The 25,718-nt window shown below is 42.7% G+C and overlaps 1 protein-coding gene across 5 annotated transcripts in view; it reads left to right on the top strand.

Moving 5' to 3' along the window:
- The window catches only part of anks1b (ankyrin repeat and sterile alpha motif domain containing 1B), a 212,451-nt gene extending 187,022 nt beyond the window's left edge, over positions 1–25,429 (top strand). For 4 of the 5 annotated variants that reach the window (XM_079654794.1, XM_079654793.1, XM_079654795.1 and 1 more), the window contains 9 exons: positions 8,685–8,792; positions 9,764–9,967; positions 11,858–11,983; positions 14,206–14,277; positions 16,734–16,820; positions 18,294–18,431; positions 18,524–18,691; positions 23,078–23,169; positions 24,168–25,429. In XM_079654794.1, the coding sequence (XP_079510920.1) occupies positions 8,685–8,792; positions 9,764–9,967; positions 11,858–11,983; positions 14,206–14,277; positions 16,734–16,820; positions 18,294–18,431; positions 18,524–18,691; positions 23,078–23,169; positions 24,168–24,216 (1,044 nt within the window). In that variant the 3' untranslated portion in view covers positions 24,217–25,429. Of the gene's footprint in view, positions 1–8,684; positions 8,793–9,763; positions 9,968–11,857; positions 11,984–14,205; positions 14,278–16,733; positions 16,821–18,293; positions 18,432–18,523; positions 18,692–21,257; positions 21,381–23,077; positions 23,170–24,167 lie in introns of all 5 variants that reach the window. The other variant, XM_079654797.1, reaches the window with a different exon arrangement.
- The last annotated feature ends 289 nt before the right edge of the window (positions 25,430–25,718 follow it).

Below are 25,718 nucleotides of genomic sequence, written 5' to 3'. Positions count from 1 at the left end.
AGTTAATAGACAGGACTTTATTCAACTAAAAGTAAACTAAATCCCTGCCAAAATTCCACCTTGTTCGCTTATTTGTACGTGTCACAAGACTTTCTAGGAGGATATTTAAATCAAGAATGAGGTTTCATTTGTAGATTAATTGTGTACTTCCAAATTGAGTCAAGTGAAGCAAGGGAAAAAAAGCAAAAGCTATTACTACCACAGTTAAACCCACTTAAATCCAATTACCGCCCCATTTTGTGTCTTATCCTATTTGCATGCACTTACATACTCTTAGACAGTGAGAGAAGTGAAATCTGGGACAAGGAAGTGTATAGTGGCTTTACGGAGGGATGTTGTTAGTTTGTCAGTCTGTGCCGTTAACATAAGGACATTTTTGGGTTTAATTCACAATGTATGAGGGAAAGTGTATTACTGAGCACAGGGAGGGTTATCTGCTGTTATATGACCACTGCTTTCAGGTTTAGACCTACTTTTTGTTTAAAATGATATTCATGTTAATATTACTGAAAGAAACAACAGTGCTTACCAGATGATTTACCCTCCGCCCCAGTTTAAGCTACCTGACTTCATCCTAACTTGCACAAAATTCACTGGAATCCAGGAGCCAAACAGACAATAGAATGAATCAATATGTGATAGCCTGTTCGGACTTGTATTGGAAACAAGGCAACAGCTATAGAGCAAAACTAAAAAGGAAAGTAGGTGAGGAGCTTGTGGGAGGCAAATAGAGGGAGAGAGCAAGACAGGTCCCAGCAGGACGACGGGAGGGAAGTATTTGTCTTCACCCGCTGCTGAAGAACAGCCAGGACACACAAAGATCGAGCTGGAAATCCTGCCAAATCAATCATATTCATGTCTCCTGTCCGTCACATCGTCACACAGCAATAGATTCCCCTTCAGTGACATGTCATGGACAAAGGCTGGAGTATTGACTCTTAAGGGTTTCAATTCTACACATTTGCTGGTTTTCTGCTGAGATTGTTGACGTATTACTCCGGGATGAACCATGTCACAGAACAGGAACACACATGTTTGTTTTACCCCAAACGTTTGTATTCATTGGCAGGTCAAGTGAGGCTGCTGAGGCTTACAAATGGCTGTGTGAATGTGTGCTTCATGTGTGTATAAAAGTGACATCTTGAATAACCTCAAAACAAGAAGGACAAGGCATCTTTCTTTAGTTTTGGTCTATATATAGCAGCACAGCTGTGACCTCACACACTGGTAATAATATGTGGCTACTTTTACTCTGCTGCTTTGATGTGGACTGAATCAGATGTTTTGGGTTACTGATACACATGAGGAGCTCTCTGAAACATATACGTTTTTTACGTTCTCTTTCTCTAGTAATTATTTGCCCAACACAATTACCGGGTGCAACTGATAGATACTGTAAGCTTAATGGGATAATTACGGTTGGCTAGCTAATTAATGACAAGGTTAAAGTAAATAGTAAGAGAGGTGCTCTTGCTTAGCCTACTACTTCTTCTTTATTACCTCACTGGGCATAATGAAGGCATACACAGCATGGTCACGTCCAGAGCGGTCTCTCCGGAGAGAGTCCACAGATGGCTGCTACAAGCATCCTGTTAACCTGAGCGTGTTCCTGTAGTCGCCTTTTTATGAGTACATGTATTGTATGTTCCGCATCTCCCTGACTCTGACCACGATCAGCTGCTTCTGTGAGCCCTACAACGACAACACATAAACATAACTCCCCTGGGCTGTCTCTCTATTGCTAGTTCAACCTTAACCATGTGCAGTCGTTTGGACATCGTACATTCTGCACGTGTCACACACACACACAGCTGTATACACATTATTTGAGCCACAGTAAAAATTAAGAAATGTTGCCTTAGTGATCAACAAATTGTATTTTTCATTTAGCTTATCTTCTGGTTCTTTAAAACTGTTACCATTTTTTAAACATAAATCCATTGTGTTCTTTATTTTCATTGTTGTTCCTTCCATGAAATATAAAACTCTCCATTCTTACACTTGCATATTCGCATTTGAAAGATCCCGGAGGTGGATAAAGTCTTTGAAGAACCCACACCCAGTATATTACTTGTATAAAATAACAGTGATGTAGACACACGTACACACAAACACACACAGATGTTCACAGAACCAGTGCATTAGTGGAGCTTCTCTGCAGTGTGAAAATCGGTTCCCTCTTGGGGCTTTGAAGTATTTATTAACCCAGAAAAATCTCACACACCAGGTCCTCTCATCATATCGGCTATTCAATTCATGAGCTGCTCTGTGTGTGGCAGTGTGTGTTTGTGTGTGCAGGAGAATATATTTGAGAGATCTTGCTTCAACCTTGAACCTGCAGCACTTGGTGATGTTTTCACACACACACACACACACACACACACACACACACACACACACACACACACACACACACACACACACACACACACACACACACACACACTCTCAAAGCACCTCTGCTTCCAGTCATACTTACAGTTCTCTTGCTATTAATGGAGATATATCTGTCTCCATGTAGGCGGGTTTTTTCACAACCTGCTCTGATTGGCTGCTTCTTTTGTCCGCACCGAAACCAGCCTTCCTATTGGCCTCTGATGGATATCATTTTCAACAAATCACCCCTAGCTGCTATTCCCCTCCACTATCTGGTTACTAGGCAACCAGTGGTCTCTGGCTTCCCTCCAACCCCCCCAAAATGGTGTGTGTGTGTGTGTGTGTGTGTGTGTGTGTGTGTGTGTGTGTGTGTGTGTGTGTGTGTGTGTGTGTGTGTGTGTGTGTGTGTGTGTGTGTGTGTGTGTGTGTGTGTGTGTGTGTGTGTGTGTGTGTGTGTGTGTGTGTGTGTGTGTGTGTGTGTACTTATATTGTCAGTAACAGTATATGGCTGTATGAAGGCGTGGCTGTGGACGGATGGATGAAGTTGAAACCTGGACTTGATCAAAACCCGGCTCTCAGTCGATGCTTTCTGAGGGTGTGTGTGTGTGTGTGTGTATGTGTGTGTGTGTGTGTAGTCTATTGAGAGACGAGGCACATTGATTCTCATCATCTCTTCTGAAATGCTCCACCTCCAAACAACGCACACACACATTAAGTGAGGGATGGAGCGATGAAGAAGGAGGCTGGCTGTAATAAAGTATTCAGGGTTAGAGAAACTTCAATAACCGGGGTGGAAAGTGAGTCAAGCATTGATGCTGAAAATGTCTGAGCTTTCACTCTCAGCGTGAGCTCTGTGCACATTATCCATCTCATCAATGCTTTTTCAGAACAAACTCTGTTTAATTTGCATAGTGGAAGCTAGTCTCTTTCATGTCCCATCAGCATCAGATTTAGGACCAAAGCCTAGGCATGATTATTGGCTAATGTTTATTCTTACATTTACATTTAAAAAAAAAAACCTCCTGTGACTGTTGCTAATATGCTTCTTAATGCACTTATTAACACACCTTAGACATTTTGACAAGCCAGCCACTAAATGCAGTTCAATTGCCTGGCAACCTGTTTTATCTGAGTAGTGAAGGTGTGGGAGGCAGATTGTGTTACCTTTAGACAGTATTACCAGTCTGTATGTAAGCTGAGTTTTCAGCGTATTATCAGTGTGGTATCAATCTTCTCATCTACCTATGATCAACAAGAGAATAATTCTGCCTTCACATGGAGTCATGCAGACGGCAGACAGCAAACTGGATATCATTTTAGTAGATGAGAGCAGGAAAGTAAAACTCTGTAATGCCGGCAGAGAACGGGCAACAGTACTGGTAAATGGAATCGTCAAAGTACTTACGATCTTTCTCATCCACCGTGAAGGAACTTACAACAGGATATGGCATAGCTCCCTCAAAAGGGAAAAAACATTGGTGTCCTGAGTGTGAAGCTAATATTCTGGAATAATCGGTTAGAGTATTTCTTACTATTGGTCATTCTTTAAGTGTAATTTAATTTTGGTCCTTTTTAGCCTTACCTAATAATGAGAAATATTCCATTGGACCCGACCTTGATGTTCTCGATGTCCGCCACAGCTCTATATACTGGGCCTCTAAGATAGCACTGACACAGGCTATTTGCTGATCAATATCACCATTCAGTTAGCCTGTAATGTATTCTGACCCTGGCAATTTAAGAAACCTTACGCCATTGATTCTTTGATCTGGAACAATTGATGAAGGATTCTTCCAAGGGTTAAACGCCAACCACGCCATTATCAGACCACACCTGAGGGGCTTTCAGGAGTCTGCTGATATCCCAGAGGTCAGGGGGATCGGTCACATGGACATGAGCCTGGAGGAGGTAGATACACAGCCAGAGCTAACAAACAAAGATCGACCAATCACATGCAGTTGCCAAGACAGAGGAGAAGAAGCTCTTAATGTGCGGCTGCAAAGCCTCGTCTTTTATTAGGCCCAATCATTGAAACACTATTTATTCTTTTCAGCCTCTCCTCATCTGGATAGTGAGAGGGGAGGGGAAGTAAGGACAGAGTGGGAGAGGCAAGCAGATGAGATGAGAGGTAATTTGAGTTCAAGGGAATCAGAATATGAACAGAAAGTGAAAAAGGATAGGAGGGCAGTGAAAGGGATATTTAGGCGAGTCAATGTAAATGAAACAGCAGCAGTGAGACTGATGAGAGTGTTTTCAGTCCCCTCTTTCTCTATCATTACAACTATTTGCTAGCTGGATCACAGACACTGGTTGGACTGTCGGCCCCTCGCTGGGTTTCTGCTCCAGTGAGCCCACCAGCTTCACCTCCCCTCCAGTAGCACACAGAGAAAAGGCTTTTTGTGTCCAGTGTCCTGAATGAGAGAGTGATCCATGTCCCCAATCTCTGACGCTTCCCCTCCTTTGTCCCACTGGTTTGTTTGCAGAATATGTCTTTTAGTCAGCATTATTCCGACATCACTCTTGTGTTTAACAAGGTCAGTTTGTTCTTGGGCTTTTCCCTGGAAGTTTATACATAGTTTGTTAAGCCCGGCCGCTCAATCAAGGATTGGATTTGTGAAAAAATCTAAATTCTACTGGGAGATGTTTTGGTTTTGCATATTCTATGGCTTCTTAATAAATGAAAGGTAGAACCGTTCACGTGCATACACAGATATTTAGTTTGCAAGTAATCAGATTATTATTCAGATTATTGTAGTAAAGTGTCAGAAGGCAATAGAGAGGAGATGGCTGCGAGAAAAACTCCGTCGTCCGTATGTGTGGCGGCTAATCCGTTAATCAAGCCCGTTCAATCTGGGCTAAAGGGACTTTTAACAGGATTAGGGCATTGATGGACACACACATAACTCACAAAAGCAGCAGCCCACGAACCAAATCACTTCATACTACGTTAATAAAATCAAGAACAGAGGGTAAGTAAGCCTCCTCTAGCCACTCAGCTCAATACTGTTGAACACAAAGAGAGGAAGAGAGACACGCGCTCTGTGAGGTGATTTGAATGTAGTTGAGTTTAAATGAATGTGTGGTTAGTGTGATGGGAATGGATAGGAAGAGAGGAAGAGGGCTGCAGGTATCTCAACACTTCTCCTGTTAGTGAATGCAGCTGCTGTGAATATCATTTAAATGCAAATGTGCCGATACTGCAGTGAAGCATAACAGAGCGAGTCTGTGTTTTAACAATAATAATGTTGGGTTGCATTCAGGGATAACAATATCATCTTCTTCCCCACGCAGAGAAATGTGTGTGTGTGTGTGTGTGTGTGTGTGTGTGTGTGTGTGTGTGTGTGTGTGTGTGTGTGTGTGTGTGTGTGTGTGTGTGTGTGTGTGTGTGTGTGTGTGTGTGTGTGTGTGTGTGTGTGTGTGTGTGTGTGTGTGTGTGTGTGTGTGTGTGTGTGTGTGTGTGTGTGTGTGTGTGTGTGTGTGTGTGACACACGTGCATGACACACGTGCATGTGTATATATTTTTTTTGGGATGAGTGTGTGTGTGGGTGACTGCTTTTGCGGCTCTGTGTTGCCATGGTGAAGGTTGAACTTCAGGCTGAGGTTGAGGCAGCTACTGTAGTTGAAGTAGATGCTGTTGCATAAGAACAAGACACACACACACACACACACACACACACACACACACACACACAGACAGGCGATGAGCAGCTTAGCGAGGCCTTCACTGTCCATGCTGAGTGTGTGTGCGTGGATCTGTGTGTGAAGAAACAGCAGCGTGAGGACTGTTGTCACGCCACATCCCCTCCGGAGGAAAGAGAAAGAGAAGGAATATTTCATAACCTTTACTACTAAAGAAACTGAATTACTCAGCTCGGTTTGTGCTTTGTAGTTTAGTCCAGAGTCATGACCACTGCTTAGAACGGGTGGAATGAACTGATTTCAGCTGATGTGTAATCTAATATATACTATCTTAAGCATTTTTTGGGACAAATAACTTCATATTGTTATTGGGGCTGCATCTTGTTTTTGATATGGATTTATCTGCTGATGAATCTTTCTAATTTGTCACTATTGAGAAGCTGGACCTCACGTTAGCCTTCTGTTCTTTCAACAGCTTTATGGATAATCAGACAGAACATTCATGTAAAGCCCGACAACTCATCAATGGACACAATCAATTCAAATTATTGAAAAAACAACTCTTGAAACCAAAGAAGAATAAGACAAAGCCACTTGATCTTATATCTCCAAATTCATCTAATGTCATCTTCAGTCCAAAGACAGACAAATGGATGCAGTATTATGACTGACACTGTGTCCATAAAGAAGTGTAGGAGAGGAAGAGAAGATGACCAGAGAGGAGAGGGAGAGGAGGGGAAAGATGAGTGAATAGAAATGGTTGGAGGGAGCACAGGGCGTCCATAATCACCAATTAGTTCCACTAGCCGCTAGTCCCAGCTCTCCTCTCTGTTTCCCTTTGATCCGTCTAATTTTAACAATTAAATTACATTGTTTCCATGCAGGGAGGAACAGCGTAGGCTGTAGGTTAACCCGTTAGTATCTGCTATGTTATTATTTTACATCCCATAACTCAAACTGTCCTTTTTCCTTATTTACTATATGGCATACATTCAAATGTATGAATCCTACTAAGTAAAGTAAACAACACAAAGAAGTGCATTTTAGTGCGAGCTTGATACATTATATATCAGTTGTTTGCACGCCATTTGCATACATGCACTATTCATGAAGCTTTGGATTGGTTTATTTATGGTTTGTTCGTGTGTTTAAGGGTCATCCAACACCACTGCTCTCATTGTTAGTTTGTTACGTTTCTCCAGCAGATGTAGAGCAGTAATTGGTGCGGGAGATGTGTGTGTGTGTGTGTGTGTGTGTGTGTGTGTGTGTGTGTGTGTGTGTGTGTGTGTGTGTGTGTGTGTGTGTGTGTGTGTGTGTGTGTGTGTGTGTGTGTGTGTGTGTGTGTGTGTGTGTGTGTGTGTGTGTGTGTGTGTGTGTGTGTGTGTGTGTGTGTGTGTGTGTGTGTGTGTGTACGTGCGTAAGACTGTTGGGAGAATCATTAGACTTGCAGCAAAACCTCGCGTTGAGGCTAATTACCACCTTTTGCCCAAGAAGACACACACACACACACCTTCTCACATATCTCTCATTGGAAGACCTCCAGAGGCGGCCCCATGAAAGCAGGCAGCAGTGTGTTGTGTTCTGAAGTTGTTATGGGTGCCAGAAGGCATACACAATGCAAACAACATCTCTGCAGAAAGCTGCCATGTCCCAGCGCGTCTCTTTAGAAAACGCAGTAACTGGCACAGTCAGCGGGCGCCTGGCGACCACGGAAACAAAGACGCTTTCATTGGAGTCCAAGAGTATATTATGTGAGTTGTGTCTCTGTTTGGTGACTGTGTAATGAGCGCCTGAGGAAAATCATTAGACTACTACAAATCAGCTACAATCTCATATTTTTACATTTGCATTTCATGGTGCAAAAACTCTCAGTAAAATGTCCTCAACAAGTAGTCCTTACTTCACTGAAAGGTACAGTGAATAACTGTAGTCGCAGCAATTAATGAAATCCCTCCACTACTATCATTGTGTATGTGTCTCATACAGAATACTTGAGTCATGTTAGCCTGTGTTTTAAATGAAAGGCATGATACACACTGTGATCGTTCGTGTGTATCGTTCGTGTAACAGCGTGAACACAGCCGTCCGAGCCGTTTGAGTTATGTAATAATAATGACATGATTTACGCTCATGCTCCGGGGCATTTTACATCATTAAATATGCACTCATTAGCACTTCCCTGAGTGCTGTTTTTCTCTGTGAAAATTTTTTTCATAATAGCCGTAATATCCTCCATTTGAGGCTCGTGATCGCGATAATCTGCTACATTTTATGCAGTTTTTTTGCAAATGCTGATATAATCTTGTTATTATCCAGTCTGAAAACCTTTGGACTTTTTTCTTTCTATAAAAGCTGTTTTAAATTATGCAAATGTCAGTCAGAGTCATCATTTTCCCCCCAGCGCAGTGCCATAAGACGCAGCATTTCTCATGTTTGCAAGGAACACAAAAAACGGACATCCTAACTCCTTCTGAGTCAGAAATAGTGAAAAAAGTTCCCAAAGCCTTAGGTGATATCTTCAAAAAGCTTGTTTGTCCAACAAACTGTCCAAAGCCCCACGATCATAAGACAACAATGATATGACACTGAAAATATCCCAATAGTTTTTGTTCGCACTACACCCAAACTACACAATCATCATGTCTAATATCTTTGTTTTTTTTATTCAGGTATTGAAGATCAGTCTTATTGGACACAGAAAACGGATTCTTGCCTCATTGGGGGACCGGCTACACGAAGAGACCCCACAGAAACCTCCGCGGGCCGTCTCCCTCAGGGTGAGTGAGTCTCAGTGTGTGAGAGGAAGTATAAAACCCTCCGCAATATCCTAACCAATGTGGATTCCATTGATTATGAAACATCAGACAAAAGAAGGAATCAAAGGTCCAGAGGTTCTCAAAGCGTTGATGATTGAGCCTTCCCTGCAGATATTAACACCCAACTGGTTCCCAAAATCTCGGGCACAAAATGGCCGACTCACTGCAGTTTCCTCCCTGCCGGCTTCTCCTGGATTCTAACCACAAAGAAGCGGCTTCCCCTCTCCCATTGGAGCTACACTCTAACGTCCTTATAATAGAAAGTGCCCTTTGTGATGAGGAGCCAACGAGGCCCTCTGCTCCTCAGTGTTGGCCCCTCTATCCGGCTCCTCTCTGGACTCTGAATCAGCCCAAAACCGTCCACCTATTCTCATGTTCAACTGGGAACCGCAGTTATCTACTGAGACTAAAACGTGTGGCAAAATGAGCCACTGTTGTAATGATTGATCAATCTGCTAGTTGTTTAATACCTAATCTCACTTCATAGAAACACAATGACATACTATAGGAGAAATTAGCAAAAAGGATGGAGACTCAGGATGAGAACTGGATTGTAACTTCAGCTTCCACTGCCCATAACTAAATAAGGAAAAGGACCAGAAAAAGGTCTGTTCTAAAGAGACTCTTCTCATGTGTAATCAACTGAGAGTCAATCCCCTCTCTGTAGAAGTAGCTGACTTTATAATAACCTAAAACCGTCAAAAACATACAAGTTGTAATTCTTCTGGGAATTGAAGTCTCCTCTCAGGATGGAAACCCTCTTAAATGAACCTCATTTCCATAAAGCAGAGAGTGCTGAGCAGCATGGCAACACTGAGCTGGGAGGTCAAATGTGACACGGTGAATACAGTCGCCCTACTTATTGTACTTGCAGCAGTGACACACCACATTATGAAATGACGAATGAACCCTGTCTCGCCCTCTTCTCCCAGGAGCCCGGTGGGAACCACACTCCTCCCCAGCTCAGCCCGGCGGTGGGCCAGGCAGCGTACACAGCGGGGGTCCCGGGGGGGTCTCTGGACGTGCAGCACCTCATCATGCAGGCGGACGCGCGGCGCAGGCAGCGCAGCAACGACAACTACTTTGAGGATGTGCCGCGATCCAAGCTGGAGCGACAGATGGCCCAAGTCAGCATGGTGAGGAAGGGAGGAGGGAGGGAGAGGGGTGAAGGAAGGCAAGGGGAGAGTAATGGGGACTCGGGGAGAGTATTATGAATGGATGCAGCCAGAGATACAGGTCATCAGAGCCAGTTCTGTGCCCGGAGCTCCAAATTATTAAAATCAGCAGGGTTGCATGTTCCCTAATTGCCATAAACAGTGAAAATGTATTTCATTTTTTAAGCAATCCCGCAAACACCACTACAGTATGTTGCCAAAATGTGTATTCATCCACAGCTAAAAATAGTCCCAAACAAGTTTGCTGAAAACTGAAAAAGAAATAATATTATAATCTTCAAGATTTATGATTTCCTGATATTCTTTAAAATGTTGTCCTTGCTGGAGTCAAATCATAGAGATCAGAAAGTAAACCAAAATGTGATCAGTAATACTTCAAAGCAATTCAAAACTAATGAGCTTCCACTCAGTATCACATTTCTAATCAGGACGCTGGAATATATCTTAATCATAAATGAGGTGGCTCAGTAATTAAATGCAGGTCCTAATAGCTACAAGATGTGAGCCAAAGTGTTTTATTTGCCTGTTCTAAAGACAACATTAATACTCTAAAGCAGGCGGACCATCTGACACCAGCAGCTCAGAGCTCATTTGAAATGAAGGAAACATGAAAATTATGCCTGAAACTTACTTAACGCTATAAAATGATCAAATATGCAAAGCACAATACAGGGGCCAAAGAGCAGCAGTTTTTTTGGCACACTTAAAAACGCAATCAGACATAATCTACTATTTTATGAAATAAATAATTATCTCCAGGAGATTTGATAGATTTCAGAATAACCGTCTCAATTTTGCAGCCAATTTTATTATCATTCAAATGCGAAGATCTAACCAATCAGCAACAATTACTGTGACACACACACACACACACACACACACACACACACACACACACACACACACACACACACACACACACACACACACACACACAAGGCAGCAGCTGTGTTTTGATTCAGTATGATTGGGGTCTTTTAATGTCTCCGTGTGAATTATAGAGCATATCAATGCAGGATAACACACACTAATGTTTACTCCGCTGAATCCCTCAAGTGTATCCCCCTTTCTCGTAACAACACTCTGAGGAGCCACAGATGAGTATGTTTGAATAGAAAGATAACTGTTATAGAGAATAAGAAATATACCCCTGACATGTCTAGGATTGCCCTCTGGATCTTCCCTCTCTCCCTTACCATGGTCCTTAAGGTAGCACGTTAAACACTTAGAGGAACTGGAGATATCCAGCTGAGTCTGTGAGCTTTCCCTGTGTGAGAAAATCATGTTGTATGTTAACACTGGTGAGGTTTAGTACAGATTTGGTCAATGCCAGTTTCATAAGCTGTATCCTCGAGCTGTTTATCCAACATCTCCACATCTGATTACACGATGTCACCTCAACATCTTTCTGACGGGGATTACACACAAAAGCAAGCAGATAAAGAGAGACACATAAACACGCTCTGGCACAGGATATGTGCATACCTCCTCATCTAGATTCATTTACCAAGGAATGAAAGCCCTTAACACCTCGCTGTTATCCACTGACATTTGAGAAGTATGCAGATAGGATTAAGGTATTTCCTCTGGTTAAAAGGTGAGCTCTCAGTGGGAGAAAAAGCGCTGAGCAGGAGCAAAGAGTCTTAAACTGAGTTAAAGCATGAAAACAAGTCGAGCATAATTCTTCCAACTTGAATTTCCTCTTGGATGTTCTCTGAAGCATGTTCCTGTTCGTCAGGAAAGCTGTTACATTAAACACGTTCACCGGGCCAGAAAGAGATGTCAACAGTGGACCCAGTAATCTTCTGTGATCCTGTGTGTGTGCTGACATGCTGTTGGTTCTCGTTGCAGGCAGGTGAATGGTGCGAGCCAATCACGTTGCGCCCTCCTAACGAGGCCACCTCGTCCACCCCGGTGCAGTACTGGCAGCATCACCCCGAGAAGCTCATCTTCCAGTCCTGCGACTACGAAGCCTACGTGAGTCCTTCACTTCCATTCACTCCAGTGTGAATATTCAGTTCAGTAGATGCACTGCATTTTCAGTTCCTATTTATTTACAGATAATTTCTGGATTAAGTGATTGATTGGTCTTTAAAAATACAGACAATCTTCCCAAATACAAGTTGATTTATTAAAATCAAAACAAGCCAAAATATAAAAGAGTATTGTTTACCGCAGACAATTTTAGGCGTTTTTGTAATATAATAAATGTAATCATCATCCTAATAGTTGACATTTTGTTGTGATAGACCTACTGTATATCAGTTCACTTCTAAAGTTATATAATGATAACAGTGACCAATGACCCTCAACTTCACCTTTCAGTCAATACGGCACTTAGTTATTCTCAGCACTTTGGTAAATGTAGACCTTTGCCGGTTACATAAGGTTGTTATATATCCACGTCACCAAGTAACAGCCTTGCGTCTCTGATTAGTTATATGCTCAGCACCCAGACTGAGATGATTACTTACTTGGAGCAGTGCAGAAATGCAATTTTGGGAGCCATTGGCTCTGCGAAACATCCAGAGGGAATGTAATCTCAGACACTCGATCTGATTGGTTCGGAGGCACTGTGGAGAAGGCAGGGAGATGTGAGCCAGACGATTAAGTAAGAGAGAGCAGAAGAAGGAGAAGAAAAAAAGATGGATAGAAAGAAATCGGGAAGAAAACGACACATTATAGTATGTCGAAAAGAAAGTCATAGTATGTCAGAAATAACAGAAAAAAAGTAATAGTATAGTATGCCGAAGAAAAGTCATAGTATAGTAAGTCATAATACAGTATGTCGGAAAAAAAAAGTCACAGTTTAGTATGTCAGGAATATCAGAAAAAAAAGTCATAGTATGCTGAATACTCCTTTATTTGTCTCACCTCAGAAGATTGATACAACAGCGTGATCCCATTGAGTGTTTTGGACGGGTGATGGAGAAGGCATGACGGGTGGGCCACCAGGGGAAAATATAGAGGGGCTTTCATGAGGCTATTTATGACAAGATTTTTAACACTGGCTGTCCCCGGCAACAGGCCCCAGAAAGTGAGATGAATGAGCGGGAGACACACCAGAGGGGGAGGAGGAGTGCTCACTGGGAATATTGGCAAGATGGAGGGAGATAGAGTAAAAAAGAATACAATACATGTATAAGACAATAATGAGAGGGAAAGAGAGAATAGGGGAGTGTATTTCTGTTTTAGTGTATAGAGAAAGAGATGGTTAAACCCAGAAGAACAGAATAAAGCATCAGCACTGTTCACATTTAATCCCAGGCTCTAAATAATCAAAACCCAACCCCCCCTCCCAGCACCTCCTCAGATGGCATGATAACTTTGTTATGTTCGCTTCACAACCACAACCTGAAAGCATTATCTGAAGTTAATACAAATCAGTTTCCAGTAAGACCCTGCAGACATTCAAACTGAATGACCACATCATGAGCAGCGCATGTTAGAGCAACATTGAATTTACAGTACACAAAAATGGGAAATGAAAATCCCAAAAGAATAGGTTGTAGCTTTGTTTATGACACATTCACAGTTGTAGAAGTAAACCAAGAAGACGAACATTGTACCAGCTGTGTATAAGATTGGTTGTTTAAGAATGTATTCCTTATCACATGACAGATCAATCCCCTGAGGTAGATATACATTTTGTTCCTTGATTTTGGAGTGATTTCCTGCAGGGTCACAGATGGAGCTGTAAATATTCCTCTTGTAATCCACTAAAAGCCTTGTTAGGATCACACTCTCAGGAATAAGGTCTCTTGCTTAAGTGTGAAGGGCACTGAGGTGGTGGATGTCTCGCACATTAAGTGCTCTAATGTCGCCATAAACATTGTCCTGTAAAACACCGCCACCATTAGCTGCCTCTTTATTAAATCAGATGCTACAGTACGTGTTCAGCATTTCTGACCGCAGTGTGGAGCCTAACTAAAGGCTGTAAACATGGAACTAATAAATGACTCAACACATAACAAATAACAGTTTATTTGGCAAAGAGAAGTACTATAAACTAAATCAATTTACATTTATTGGAAAGATGTGTACATTTATTCAATTAAAACAAGAAAAACAAAAGTACAGACAACCAGTTTGACGTCTTAAAAAATGCCTTTATTGTGTAACAATGTTGTTTTGAAGGTATTGAGACCCCAAGATCGTAACACTCTATATTCCCTGTGTGTGTTGGTGTGTGTCCACAGTACCTGGGCTCCATGCTGGTGAAGGAGCTGAGAGGGACGGAGTCCACACAGGACGCTTGTGCCAAGATGAGGGTAAGACACGGCCTGACAGACACTGCTCCTACTGTTGCTAGGGAAGATCCTACTACTACTGAGATCTGGAAACACAGCCACATAGCTTAAAAGCTGTCTGAATGATATGCCAAAACTAAAACACAAGTTGTACTACATTAAACCTAAATGCATGTGGCCGTATTATAAACAAACACTTGTTCTTAAATCTGGGACAGGCTCAAATAAGGAGTGCCCTCACACTAGAATAAACGTACCTATCATGAAAGTGGATTAGGTGTATTGAGGGATTTCTTTTTAATATCCTTGCCCCTCACCTTATCTCCTTCTCATTCTGCTGCCCCTCTTCATCCTCTCCTGAACGTCTGTCTCCTCCTCATCACATCTTTTCTTCCTGCTTCCTCACTCTTCCCGTGTCTAACTGTAACACCGTCTCCCTCTCTCCCTCTCTCTCTCTCTCTCTCTCTCTCTCTCGCTGCTGCAGTGTGAAGAATGATTTTAATATTCATGAGCAAAGCTTTCTGTTCCTCTCCCCTCCTTCATTCTGTCTCTATATTTATGTTGCCACATTGGAGGGAATCTTCTTTTCTTCTACTCCTCTCCATCCCCAGTGACACACATCTGCTGAAGCCCAGGCAGTAATTAAGAGCAGTGAGATGCACATCATATCACTCCGTTATTTTCCTCCGTGCAAAAACCTCTTCTTTACTTGCTCTCTGGATCCCAGCGTTCCTCCTTTCATCTGTACCTGCATCTTTTAGCTGTGAAGGTAGATGTGGATGTTGAAAACTCTCGCTGGGTTTCTGCCAGCGCTCAGCCTTGATCCTGACGAGGCCGAGCCAAGGAAGGAAGGAAGGAAGGAGCGCAACAATGGAAAGAAGCAGATAAAGAAAGGAGAGCAGTAGATTTGACAAAGAGGAGAAATCAGGGACGGAGTGTGACAGTCACATGGATACTGAGGAGATAACAAGTGATTCTGAAGAGTCTCATCGCACGTTGATGTCTTTGAATGTATGAAATCTGTTGGCAGGTAGAATGACAGCTTGCAGGGTGACACAGACGTTTCTGTAAATCACACCATTCTCCGCAGCACCTCACTGAATCATGAACTGAAATATGGCTAATGAGACACGTTGAAGAGCCAATATGTAATTAAAAAGGAGGAGGAGGGATATACAGTAGGAGTCCAATGTGTCTGAAAAGCTAATAGACTTATTGTATTTGCAGCGCTAATGTCGATGTTGTTTAGAAATGTAATTTGGAGTGTCTGACAACCTCTGGAGATTATTTGAATGGACTCTGAAAATAAATGAGAAATCATCAATGCACTGTTTGATTAGCTCATCTATTAAAAACATTGATCACATTGAATCTGAAAGGTTATTAAATTAAGAGGAGATCAAACTTAACTCATTAATTTGGAACTAATTACACATTTCCAATATGGTTAAAGGTCCCATGTCATGCTTTTCCGGTTATTACCCGTCCCCTTGTGTGTTATGAAGCTTGTTCTGCATGTAAACGGTCTGCAGGGTCCCAAACCCCCAAAGTACACCCTGTAGCGAGTACAACTCTAACACAGAAAATACCTCCTGCCCCAAAACGCCTCGTTGGAGATTTCTCTTTTTCCGTTGTTTTCTCCCTGGGTCGTGGTGACGTAAGGGTCAAAGTGACGTAACGGCTACGTGGATTGGTCCATTGATTTGATTTGGACCAATCCGTGGACTTCCTCACACACACACACACACACACACACACACACACACACACGCACACGCACACGCACACGCACACACACAGATCTTTTCTCAACCTGAACGGAGCCTGAGACAGTGAGACACGGCGAAACCCAGCCCAAACTCAGCCTGAGCACACACAAACCCACAGCCAGGCTACGAGTGTGTGTGTGTGTGTGTGTGCTCAGGCTGAGTCCAGGCTGAGCTTCGCCGTGTCCCGCAGACCCCACGCAGCAACCAGGAAACGACCCCAGTGATCCAGCTCACACTGCCTGCAGCAGCGAGCCCTGCAACACGGCACCCAGACCCCACGCAGCATTCTCATCTGTTTGTCATTACTGGTGTCATTTTCTGGTTGCTAACACCATTGTAACACATAAACACTGATGTTCCGCTGTAACGGTGGTGGACTCATCAGAACAGAGTGGGCGAGCTGACCAATCGGAGCACACTGGGCTCATAGGAGGCAGGAGCTCCAACAAGCCGTGTAGGACAGAGAGTGAATACACATACTATACAGAGATGCTGTATGAGAAACCAATGTGATTTTGGAGAATTGTACAATGTAAATGTATTTTAGTAGACCTCAACAATGGAATTATGATCAGTAGAAATGGCCAAGACATGGGACCTTTAAAAGTGTAATACTCCAACTGATGCCTGTGTAATCTTTTGTCTATTGAAAGCTTCAAATGTCATCTCTGATGTTTTTTGTCTTCTTTGCTTCTTATGAACTCGAAGAAGTCCACAGAGCAGATGAAGAAGGTGCCGACCATCGTCCTCTCCGTGTCCTACAAAGGAGTGAAGTTCATCGACGCCACAAATAAGGTAACACTTCCTTGCTGCGCCGCCTCCTGTAAATAACACGTGAAAGGTCAGGCTTTCCGGCACGAGCATGACTGACATTCAGAGGTGTCAGAAAGCACTGCAGGCCTGAGGTCTGCTTCTGGTGCAGCCTGACTGACATATATGGTGTAAAACATCTATAAGCTGTAAAAGAGGGCAAAACACAACAGGCAATAATCAGTTTGGAATGGACGAGCAGGAAATCAATCACAACCTACTCACTTCTTAAATCCTTTATGAAATGATTAGAAACAGGGGTGATATGGCACTTTATAAATTACAATGGACTTTACTAGATCAACTCTCAAGGTAATTCATTCCACTGTTCATCATCACCTCTTTTTTCTATCCATAGTTACATTTGATCGTTTTTCAGCATCAGCGCTAGTTCCTGTCAAAAGAGAAATGAAAGTTAGTAAACCGGTTTCTCAGTAAAAAACTACATTTCAATACTGTTTACTTTAACCAAAAAGCAATGTGTTCAAATTAACAAATTTCATTAAAGTGTTTTTGTGCCCCTCGTAAGCCTGTGGAAGTGAAATACCATCGGGATGATTATTTACAATCAGCCTAATTGAATAACAACACAGCAAAGTACACACAAAATAAGAGTAACAAGTCTTTCTGAACAGTCATGTGATTACCAACATTGGTCAGCATGTCTAACTTTAAACACTAAAACAGTTTCTAATATGTGAGTGTGTAATGAGTGTGGGTTGTTCTCTTAGTTTTAGTATTATGTGAAAGCAGTTTACGGCATTTAGACCTGGCTAATCATTTCACTCTTAAGGAGTCAATTATTCCTATCATTTAGTGATTCTCTGCACAAGTCTAACCCCCCCCCCCCCCCCCCCCCCCCCAGGTGGGTAATAACGGCACAGTGAGGAACAGATTTAAGATATTATAAGGAGCTTGTATTTATTTAAGCCTCAGCTTTCCAAAATCACAGACCCAGCAGAAAATGAGTCCAATTTGCATATAATCAGTACATTTTACTACTCAGGCAACACTGCACAGAGCACAGACTAGAGTAGGTTGGTTATAATACAAAAGGAACAGTGGCATTAGCTGGAATCACCTCTCTGGGTCATTTTGTTAGAAGTAAATCTTCCATATTCATTCTCCTTATCTGATCTGCTGTCCCTGTGTAAACAAACGTAAACAACCAATAGGCTGGTCTTTTTAAAGGTAAATATAATACGATCCAGTATAACAAAGAACTTGTGTTTTTCTTGCTTTGATGTTGTTTGATTTACAGCACTGAGAATTAACGCAGCACAAAGACAGCAGTGTGACATTACCAGAGAGCAAATTCAAACTCAACGTCTCCAGAAAACAGTCAAACCAACATGTAGCTTTTGGTTTTGGGATGTGTGAAATGGGATCTGTTTTTCCATGAAGTGTCTCACAGGAGATAATAAAAACCTTTCCCGGCCCCTCCTTCCTTTCCTGCAGAACATCATCGCAGAACATGAGATCCGTAACATCTCGTGTGCGGCTCAGGATCCAGAGGACCTGTCTACATTTGCCTACATCACCAAAGACCTCAAGTCCAGTCACCACTACTGCCACGTCTTCACTGCTTTTGATGTGGTTAGTACTGACACTGTCAAGAATCACATGCACGGTGCCTGCACTTCACACTGCGTTCTCACACTGTGCTTTTGTCTTTATCGTCTGGTCAGAACTTGGCGTATGAGATCATCCTGACCCTGGGCCAGGCCTTCGAGGTGGCCTACCAGCTGGCCCTGCAGGCGAGGAAGAGCGGCCACGGCTCCTCCACGCTGCCCGAGAGCTTCGATACCAAGCCCAGTAAACCTGTCCCCAAACCTCGAATCAACATCCGCAAATCTGTAAGCACCGCCGTCGCACAGCCGCACTGTGTGAAGGGAGAATCCATCCTAAACACCTGCAACATTGTAAAGTGGTTGAGATTTGAAACTAGATGTTGTGCCTTTTTTTAAGTTCCCAGCAGAGAACTTGGTAACATCTCTATGAACTGGATCCTCTATATCTTAAAGCTGTTATATAATTAACTTTAAGATCTACTTGATTGTTTATGAAAGAAGAATTGTGTTATAGGATGGATTTCCACTTCTAATAACACCTTAACCCTGCCTTCAATCAAATCTAACCATCATCCCATCAACTCTGTCCCTTTACACTGCAATCTGTCCATAACTCTCCCCCTGTACTCTGATTGGTTCATGTCTGTCATCCCCGCTCACCGCCGTGTGTTTGGTTGGATTATCCTGGACTGCTTGTGTTTTGTTTGTGAGTGTCGGCCCAGCAGACACTGTGGCAGAGGTTTAGGTGGATATTTGATCTGTTAAGCGTCCGCTCGGTCTCCTCGTCCCTGCAGTCTCTTCCACACGGCGCTGATTGATGAGGCCAGTTTTCATAGCGCTCTGGGGAGGCTTGCTTGGCTCGCCTCGCTGTGTGTGTGTGTGTGTGTGTGTGTGTGTGTGTGTGTGTGTGTGTGTGTGTGTGTGTGTGTGTGTGTGTGTGTGTGTGTGTGTGTGTGTGTGTGTGTGTGTGTGTGTGTGTGTGTGTGTGTGTGTGTGTGTGTGTGTGTGTGTGTGTGTGTGTGTGTGTGTGTGTGTGTGTGTGTGTGTGTGTGTGTGTGTGTGTGTGTGTGTGTGTGTGAGAAGATAAAGGATCCTCATGTGGAAGATTCCCACATACTGCAGCCTTGCATCGAGGATTAAATATTGACATTTCAGTCCATCAGAATCTCATAAAAAAAGCTGGGGTCTCTGATAGTGTGTTTTATGTTATCTCATTGGCAGTCCTGCAAAGCTGCAATGCACATTTCCCAGTTCAGTTTGATTTAAAAAAGGTGACTGTGGGCTGAGGTCATTCATCTATATTTTGGCATTAACTTCCTTGTTTTTAGAAAAAAACTGTCTGGTATTTCTTTATTTAACAACAAAAAGAGGACCCATGTACAAGAACCTAGCTATCTCACGGTTTGAGTGGTACAAAAATGCACAGGGTTCCTTTAACGGTGATTTAATCTTCGCCCTAGATTTATGATACTTGTGTTCCTCATCATCATTCCTCTGTGTGTGCAAACGTGTTTGGCCTTTCTTCATGCCTCCACCAACCGCAGCGTCACAAAGTCTATCTGAAAACCTGTCAACCTCCCATTAACCCCGACACAGCATTAAAATAGCCCGCTAACACACTTCCACAGCAGCAGACACGCATCAGCTGGCACAGCAGCACATGTGTGTCTAAAGCGCCCGTATAGAGTTACTGCTATATCAGTGTGCTGCAGACCAAACGTAAGTACTTACATACTGTGAGTCATGGAAGAGATGGTGATGGAGCTTCGGAGGCTTGGTCTCACTTTCTAAAGTTAGAGTGAGACGCTGAGGAAAGACAAGAGGAGGAGAAAAGATTAAAAAAAGACATGTGTGTGTTTGCGGTCCTCCTGTGATTTGTTGCAGGGCTTGTGTGTGGTCTTGTGCTTACAGAGATGATAAACAATGGCATGTATGCACACAACCTGCTGAGTCGGCAACCGTTACATTAACCATTAATTTCATTTCCTTTCTCTGTATGTGGTGTGTAGTTAATGGCTTGTGGTGTGCAGCAGAGATGCTGCAGGATTCACTTAATATTCCTGCCACCTGCGAGCTATAATCTCCATCCTGCCCCCCCCCCCCAGTGTGCTATAAAATACCGTGTCTATGTTTTTCTGCCCACAAGTATCTTTTTCTCCACACCCTCCCTTTTCATTTGTCGTTGTTAGTTGTCTGAGCGTATCTGCTTGTAGATCTCCCACAACATCCACTTAACTTGCCCTCATGAGTGTGACCGCGTCTGATGTGACTATTGTCTGTGATCAGCATTGGCATGTTACTGTAATCGGAGTGTAGCTTCAAAACAAGACTGAAATACACGACCCTAACCCTGTATGAGTGAGATTTGCAATATTAAGTATCCCAGTGAAGTGAAAATAGCTTGTTTCCATGCAGACAGTTCATTTTGTTAGTGGTCTTGGAATCATACATTACACTTCCTGAAAATGAAATCCAACCACAAGCTATCTCGCCTCATCTGCAGAATTGTTCATGACTTTGGAGAAAAACGTTTTGAATATGCGCCTGGCTTGTGTATATGTTTTTGCCGAGTGATGTTTTATTCGTCTTGCTGGGAGTGTTTTTGTCCTGCAGGAGTTGCTTTTTTAATGTGGCCTAGTCTGCTCCTGCTTTAGTTTTACTGTATTGCAGTAATGCTGCTGTCCCACGCTGTTGCCAGGACGATGACTTTGCTGCCATGTTGTTGCCATGGTTTTGGAGTGTTGTTGCCATGCAGATGCCCTGTGCCTTTGACGTGCTGCTTTGTTGTTTTTCGGTGTTGGTGTTGCTGAGCAGGCCCACTTTGACTTGTATATGACCTCTGCCCCTGTAGGTCATCATGTCCCCCGTCAGCCGCTGGTCACTGGGTCACATTTACACCCCTCACCGGCCTCCTCTCCACCCTCCTCTTCCTCCCCCTCGACTCTTCCATCTTCCTCACAAAGCTCAGTCACAGGTCCTCCACGCTTTTCCTTCTCTTATTCTTTATTCCCACATGATTTTTTTTTTAAGTCAAGGAGAAAGCGCCTTCTGTAAGTGCTTCCATTTTCTTCTATCGCTTTGAGTCGACTCACTCTGCATCCTTGTGTGGTCTGTTTGCATTGAGTGTTGTCCGTCGCATTATTTATTTACTACCTCCCCCTCTTTATCAGCAGCAGAACTCGAATAGGGCCTCAGTCAGTTTCTATATTCCCCAAGCACCAAGTCAACCCCTTCATGGGAAAACACTGCCTTCCTAAAGATGGTCAATGTTTAAATAAGTGTTTAAAAATATACTTATTAACAGACTCCATTCAAACCTCCATTAAATGGGCTGGGAATGAGCTGTTTTAATATGAGTGTTTTCCTAGTGATCTGCTGATGTTGCTTGCTCATCCACATCTCCTTGCACACAAGGCAGTTTCCTTTTTAAAGGCTCATTCGAAGAAGACTGCAGTACCAGAGCGTACAGTGTGTTAAGAACTGAGTCAAAGGAGCTAAGTGCAGTAGACTCCAATTAAAATATGGCTTGTTTTTGCATCAGCTTGATAATTGAAGTTGATGTCCTTTGAAGGTTTGCAGAGTCAAATCCCAAAGTGTGATTTCCCTGCTGCATTCCTACCAGTACTTACATTCCAACCCTCAGCAGAAAACCCAGGGCGGTTGATGAATTTGAGACTAATCCTGGCGATGCTATGAACGATTCTACACTAAGCGTGGTGGTGTTGAGTTGCAGTGAGATCAAAGGTGTGTTTGTTCCTTAATCCTGTAACCCCAATAACAAGATGGGGTCTTTCTGTGGTTGTCCGAGTCTCTGTGAGTGAGGGAGAGAATAGCAACTCGATCAATACTATAGTTAGTGCCCGTTTTGTATCCGTAGCAGTGTGTTGAGACAAGATAAGAGACACATGGCTCTGTTAGTGCTATGCAGAACTCTGAGATTAACCCTGTTTGCTCCAGAAGTAGATCTTTAATGCTCATTTATAACATATCAACGTTATATACATTAAATATATTGCTTAAAGACACATTTAGTCTTCCTCTATCAAAAGTGCCGCTCTCACATACGAGTCTGCCCTCTCCCCAAATCAGCTGAAGACGTACAAAAAGATTGGAAGAAAAACACCCTCAGCAACAAAACCTAGCCTGGACGCTTGATTGGTTGCTGAGGGTTATTTTTGAAAGCAATGTACATTGTTTGGTTGGTTTCCTAGCGCTGAAGCCACAATAGCTTCACTGTGGCAGCGGCAGGCAACTGCTAGGATGTACGTAAAGCACATGGTAATTCAATTATTATTATTATTATTATTAAGAATTTCTCTTTTGAGACTGTGAGCTTTCTGTCTATGATCTTTGTTCTGCTTTCTCATTTGTAATCTGTATCTCAGCTCCCTCTCACATTTCAGTGTTTTTCCTCCATTACACAACTTTGTAAGCAGCACATCCTCCATTTCATCCCTTCTATCGTTCCCAATCTGAATTCGGTGACAATTAGCATTAAATTGTCTCGTTATATGGTCTCTTCAGTTTGCAAAATCTCAAACAGTAACAGCTGTTTGCATTGAAAATGTGTCCGTATCCAAACAGTAATGTGGAGTATTTAGAATATGCAGGTTGTTGCAAAGACTGGCACTTTTTCCAACTTCTCTCCTTTTCCTTCTCTATGTGCATCAGATGGAGCAGCCGTCCATGGACCAGAAGGGCCACGCCAACGTGCCGTGGATTGTGGAGCCGGGTCAGGAGGCCAAGAGAGGAGTCAACACCAAGTACGAGACCACTATTTTCTAACATACACCCGCCTTGTCCACTCCTGTGTGTGTGTGCCTTTCAGAGGTTGCCCTGTACTGGGGCCCCGCCCCGGAGTTGGGCACGAGCGACGCACGCCGCCGCGTCACCTCACCGGCTGAAACATTTAAAAACGAAACATCCTGCCCCGCCCCCGTTAGCCAAGCCTGTCCACTGCATGATGACGTTTGGCGCTGCGCTGTCTCTTCTTCTTTCTTTTGTTTCTGCTCTCCCCCTCTGTGGCCCCAGCCTCTTCCTCCTGCCTGCAGGGCTGGCGCATGACCTTTGAACCCAGGGCTGTGGTGCACTTCTCTGTCTCCACCTGTAGGGTGAATGGTCAGTTCAGTTTTTCCACTTCTTGTTTGTGAATCAGTCAGCGTCCAACCAGTGGGTTGTTCTGCTTTCAGCTTCTTGTTTTTCTTACTTCCTGTTGATGGGTGCAACCGTTTGGCTTCGTCTCTCCACTTTTTTCTCTTTTGACTGCCTCCATCCCTCGCTTTTCTCTGCATTTCAGCCCCTTTGTCCAACTGCCCCTGACAACTTGAATGAGATTTGTTACCAGAATACTGCTAAGAGCTGTGACAGTGTTGTAGCTGACATGAGGAGGGTTGACACTTTTAAACATTGTTTAATCAAAGAGGAGAGGTGATGTAGCACAGTCTAGCTTTGACTCAAACTGGTTCATCCAGCAGGCTACTAGAATGTATTACAACTTTTTGATTCTTTATATCAGATTATTTTTGAAAATACTAACAACCAACTTTAGACTTCTCCTTTGGCTTTTATAGCACATGTGTGTGTGTTTGTTCAGAATTATTTTAACTATATTTTATGTGGGGGGAGGGGATCTTGTATGTAAAAGGTTTAGCATGAGGCTTGTGAGACACATGGTGGCCATTTTGGATTTGCTGAGCAGGGGGGCCGGTGGAGAGGCGGGGTGTGAGAGCTTTCTCGATAAGTGATGTCATCTCATTTGCAGGGCAATGCCGGACGCTCATGTCTATTACAGTGGAATGCAAAGAATGTAGCCAGCCCTAAACACGGACCTTGTCACACATACAATGCAAAATTGACTACAAAGGACTACAAACATGGATGCTACTCCACAGTGTTTAAGGTTGACTACAACATTCCTCCACATGATGCTTGACACAGTAAACATAAGACAGACATTTACACACTAACAGACGACGGTCTGCTCTGAATGTACACTTATTTGAACGCCGCCTCAACTTTCTTCAGCGGGATGTTTAATGCGCTCGCCTTTGAGGCGTGACCTGTGAACTTTTTGGCGGTCACAGCGTCTCCATGGAAACTAAGTATGTTTACAGGGCAACTGTTGCTAACAGACAATGGACTCGCTAAAGGCACCACTGGGCATGTGTCAGTGTAAGAATGGGCATGGGTTTGAGGACGTCTGGCTGGCTCTTTTGGTCTTTTTATTTTCTTTAAAGTCAGAAAATAATACAGAGATATATGCACAATTGTGTAAATGTGATTGGACTAGCTGCAACACGCTAGAGATGCAACAGGTTTGTCCTATAACGGATATTTAACCTATGTGAACAAAACAGCATCTAGCGTTTAAAAAAAAAAAAAAGTATTCTATTTGTATTGCCCGACATTTTAATGTTTAATATGAGAGTATTATATTACCATGATGATTATGATTATTCTTGTGCAATTCTTGTCTACTGTTGTCTTAATGTTACATTATTTTTCTATGATATGATGAGATGAAACATTGGGCTTGAGAATGATGGCCATCCTTTAAAAATCTGAAACTATATGATCATATTGTACACAGAGAGTGAATGTTGCAGGTGGCTAGCTAACTTGTCAGGTCAACCCTCATTTCTCATGGGGCTCTACTTATCTAGCAGATGTACTATTTTAAACGCAGTATTACTGTTTTATTTGGATGAGACATCATCCAATTATAAGATGTACATAGATATTTTGCCAACTCATTGTTCATACATGTAATGTAAAAGAGAAATGAATAAAGAATGGGCAGTACATGGCACTGGAAACAAGGTACCACAATAAAGGTTGGGAACTAGAATATAAGAAGAGGAGGTAAAGTGTATTTTGAGCGCAAATGGGTTATTTGGTTACATCACTGCTGACCAACTTATGTACATATGCTTGGGCTTCCAGCACAATGATTTTTGTAATTTTGGCCATTATTTATATCCTTGTAAAGCACATGGAATAAAATATGACTTGTAACAACCATAACTCATCCTTGCATAAGGTGTCATAAGTTATTGCTTTCACTACATGAAGATATTCTACAGTTTCACTTCCATTGTTAAGGTATTTGAGCACATTTAATGACTACAACTACTAAAAGATAACTACAGTGTAATACTTCTTGTCCTGTTTTTGTTCGTTTGGCAATTATAAAAAAGGTAAATGCAGAAAATCTGGGAACAACATTTAGAGATGCAACAACACTGACAAATATATGTTTCCCCAGATTATTGGCAGTACACAGCCCTAATTAATTTAAATAGTTAAACATTGT

Source organism: Notothenia rossii (assembly GCF_949606895.1).
Source record: "Notothenia rossii genome assembly, chromosome: 10".
NCBI lineage: Eukaryota > Metazoa > Chordata > Actinopteri > Perciformes > Nototheniidae > Notothenia > Notothenia rossii.
The sequence above is the reverse complement of the archived record's forward strand: the minus strand, read 5'-3'. Positions and strand labels throughout refer to the sequence as shown.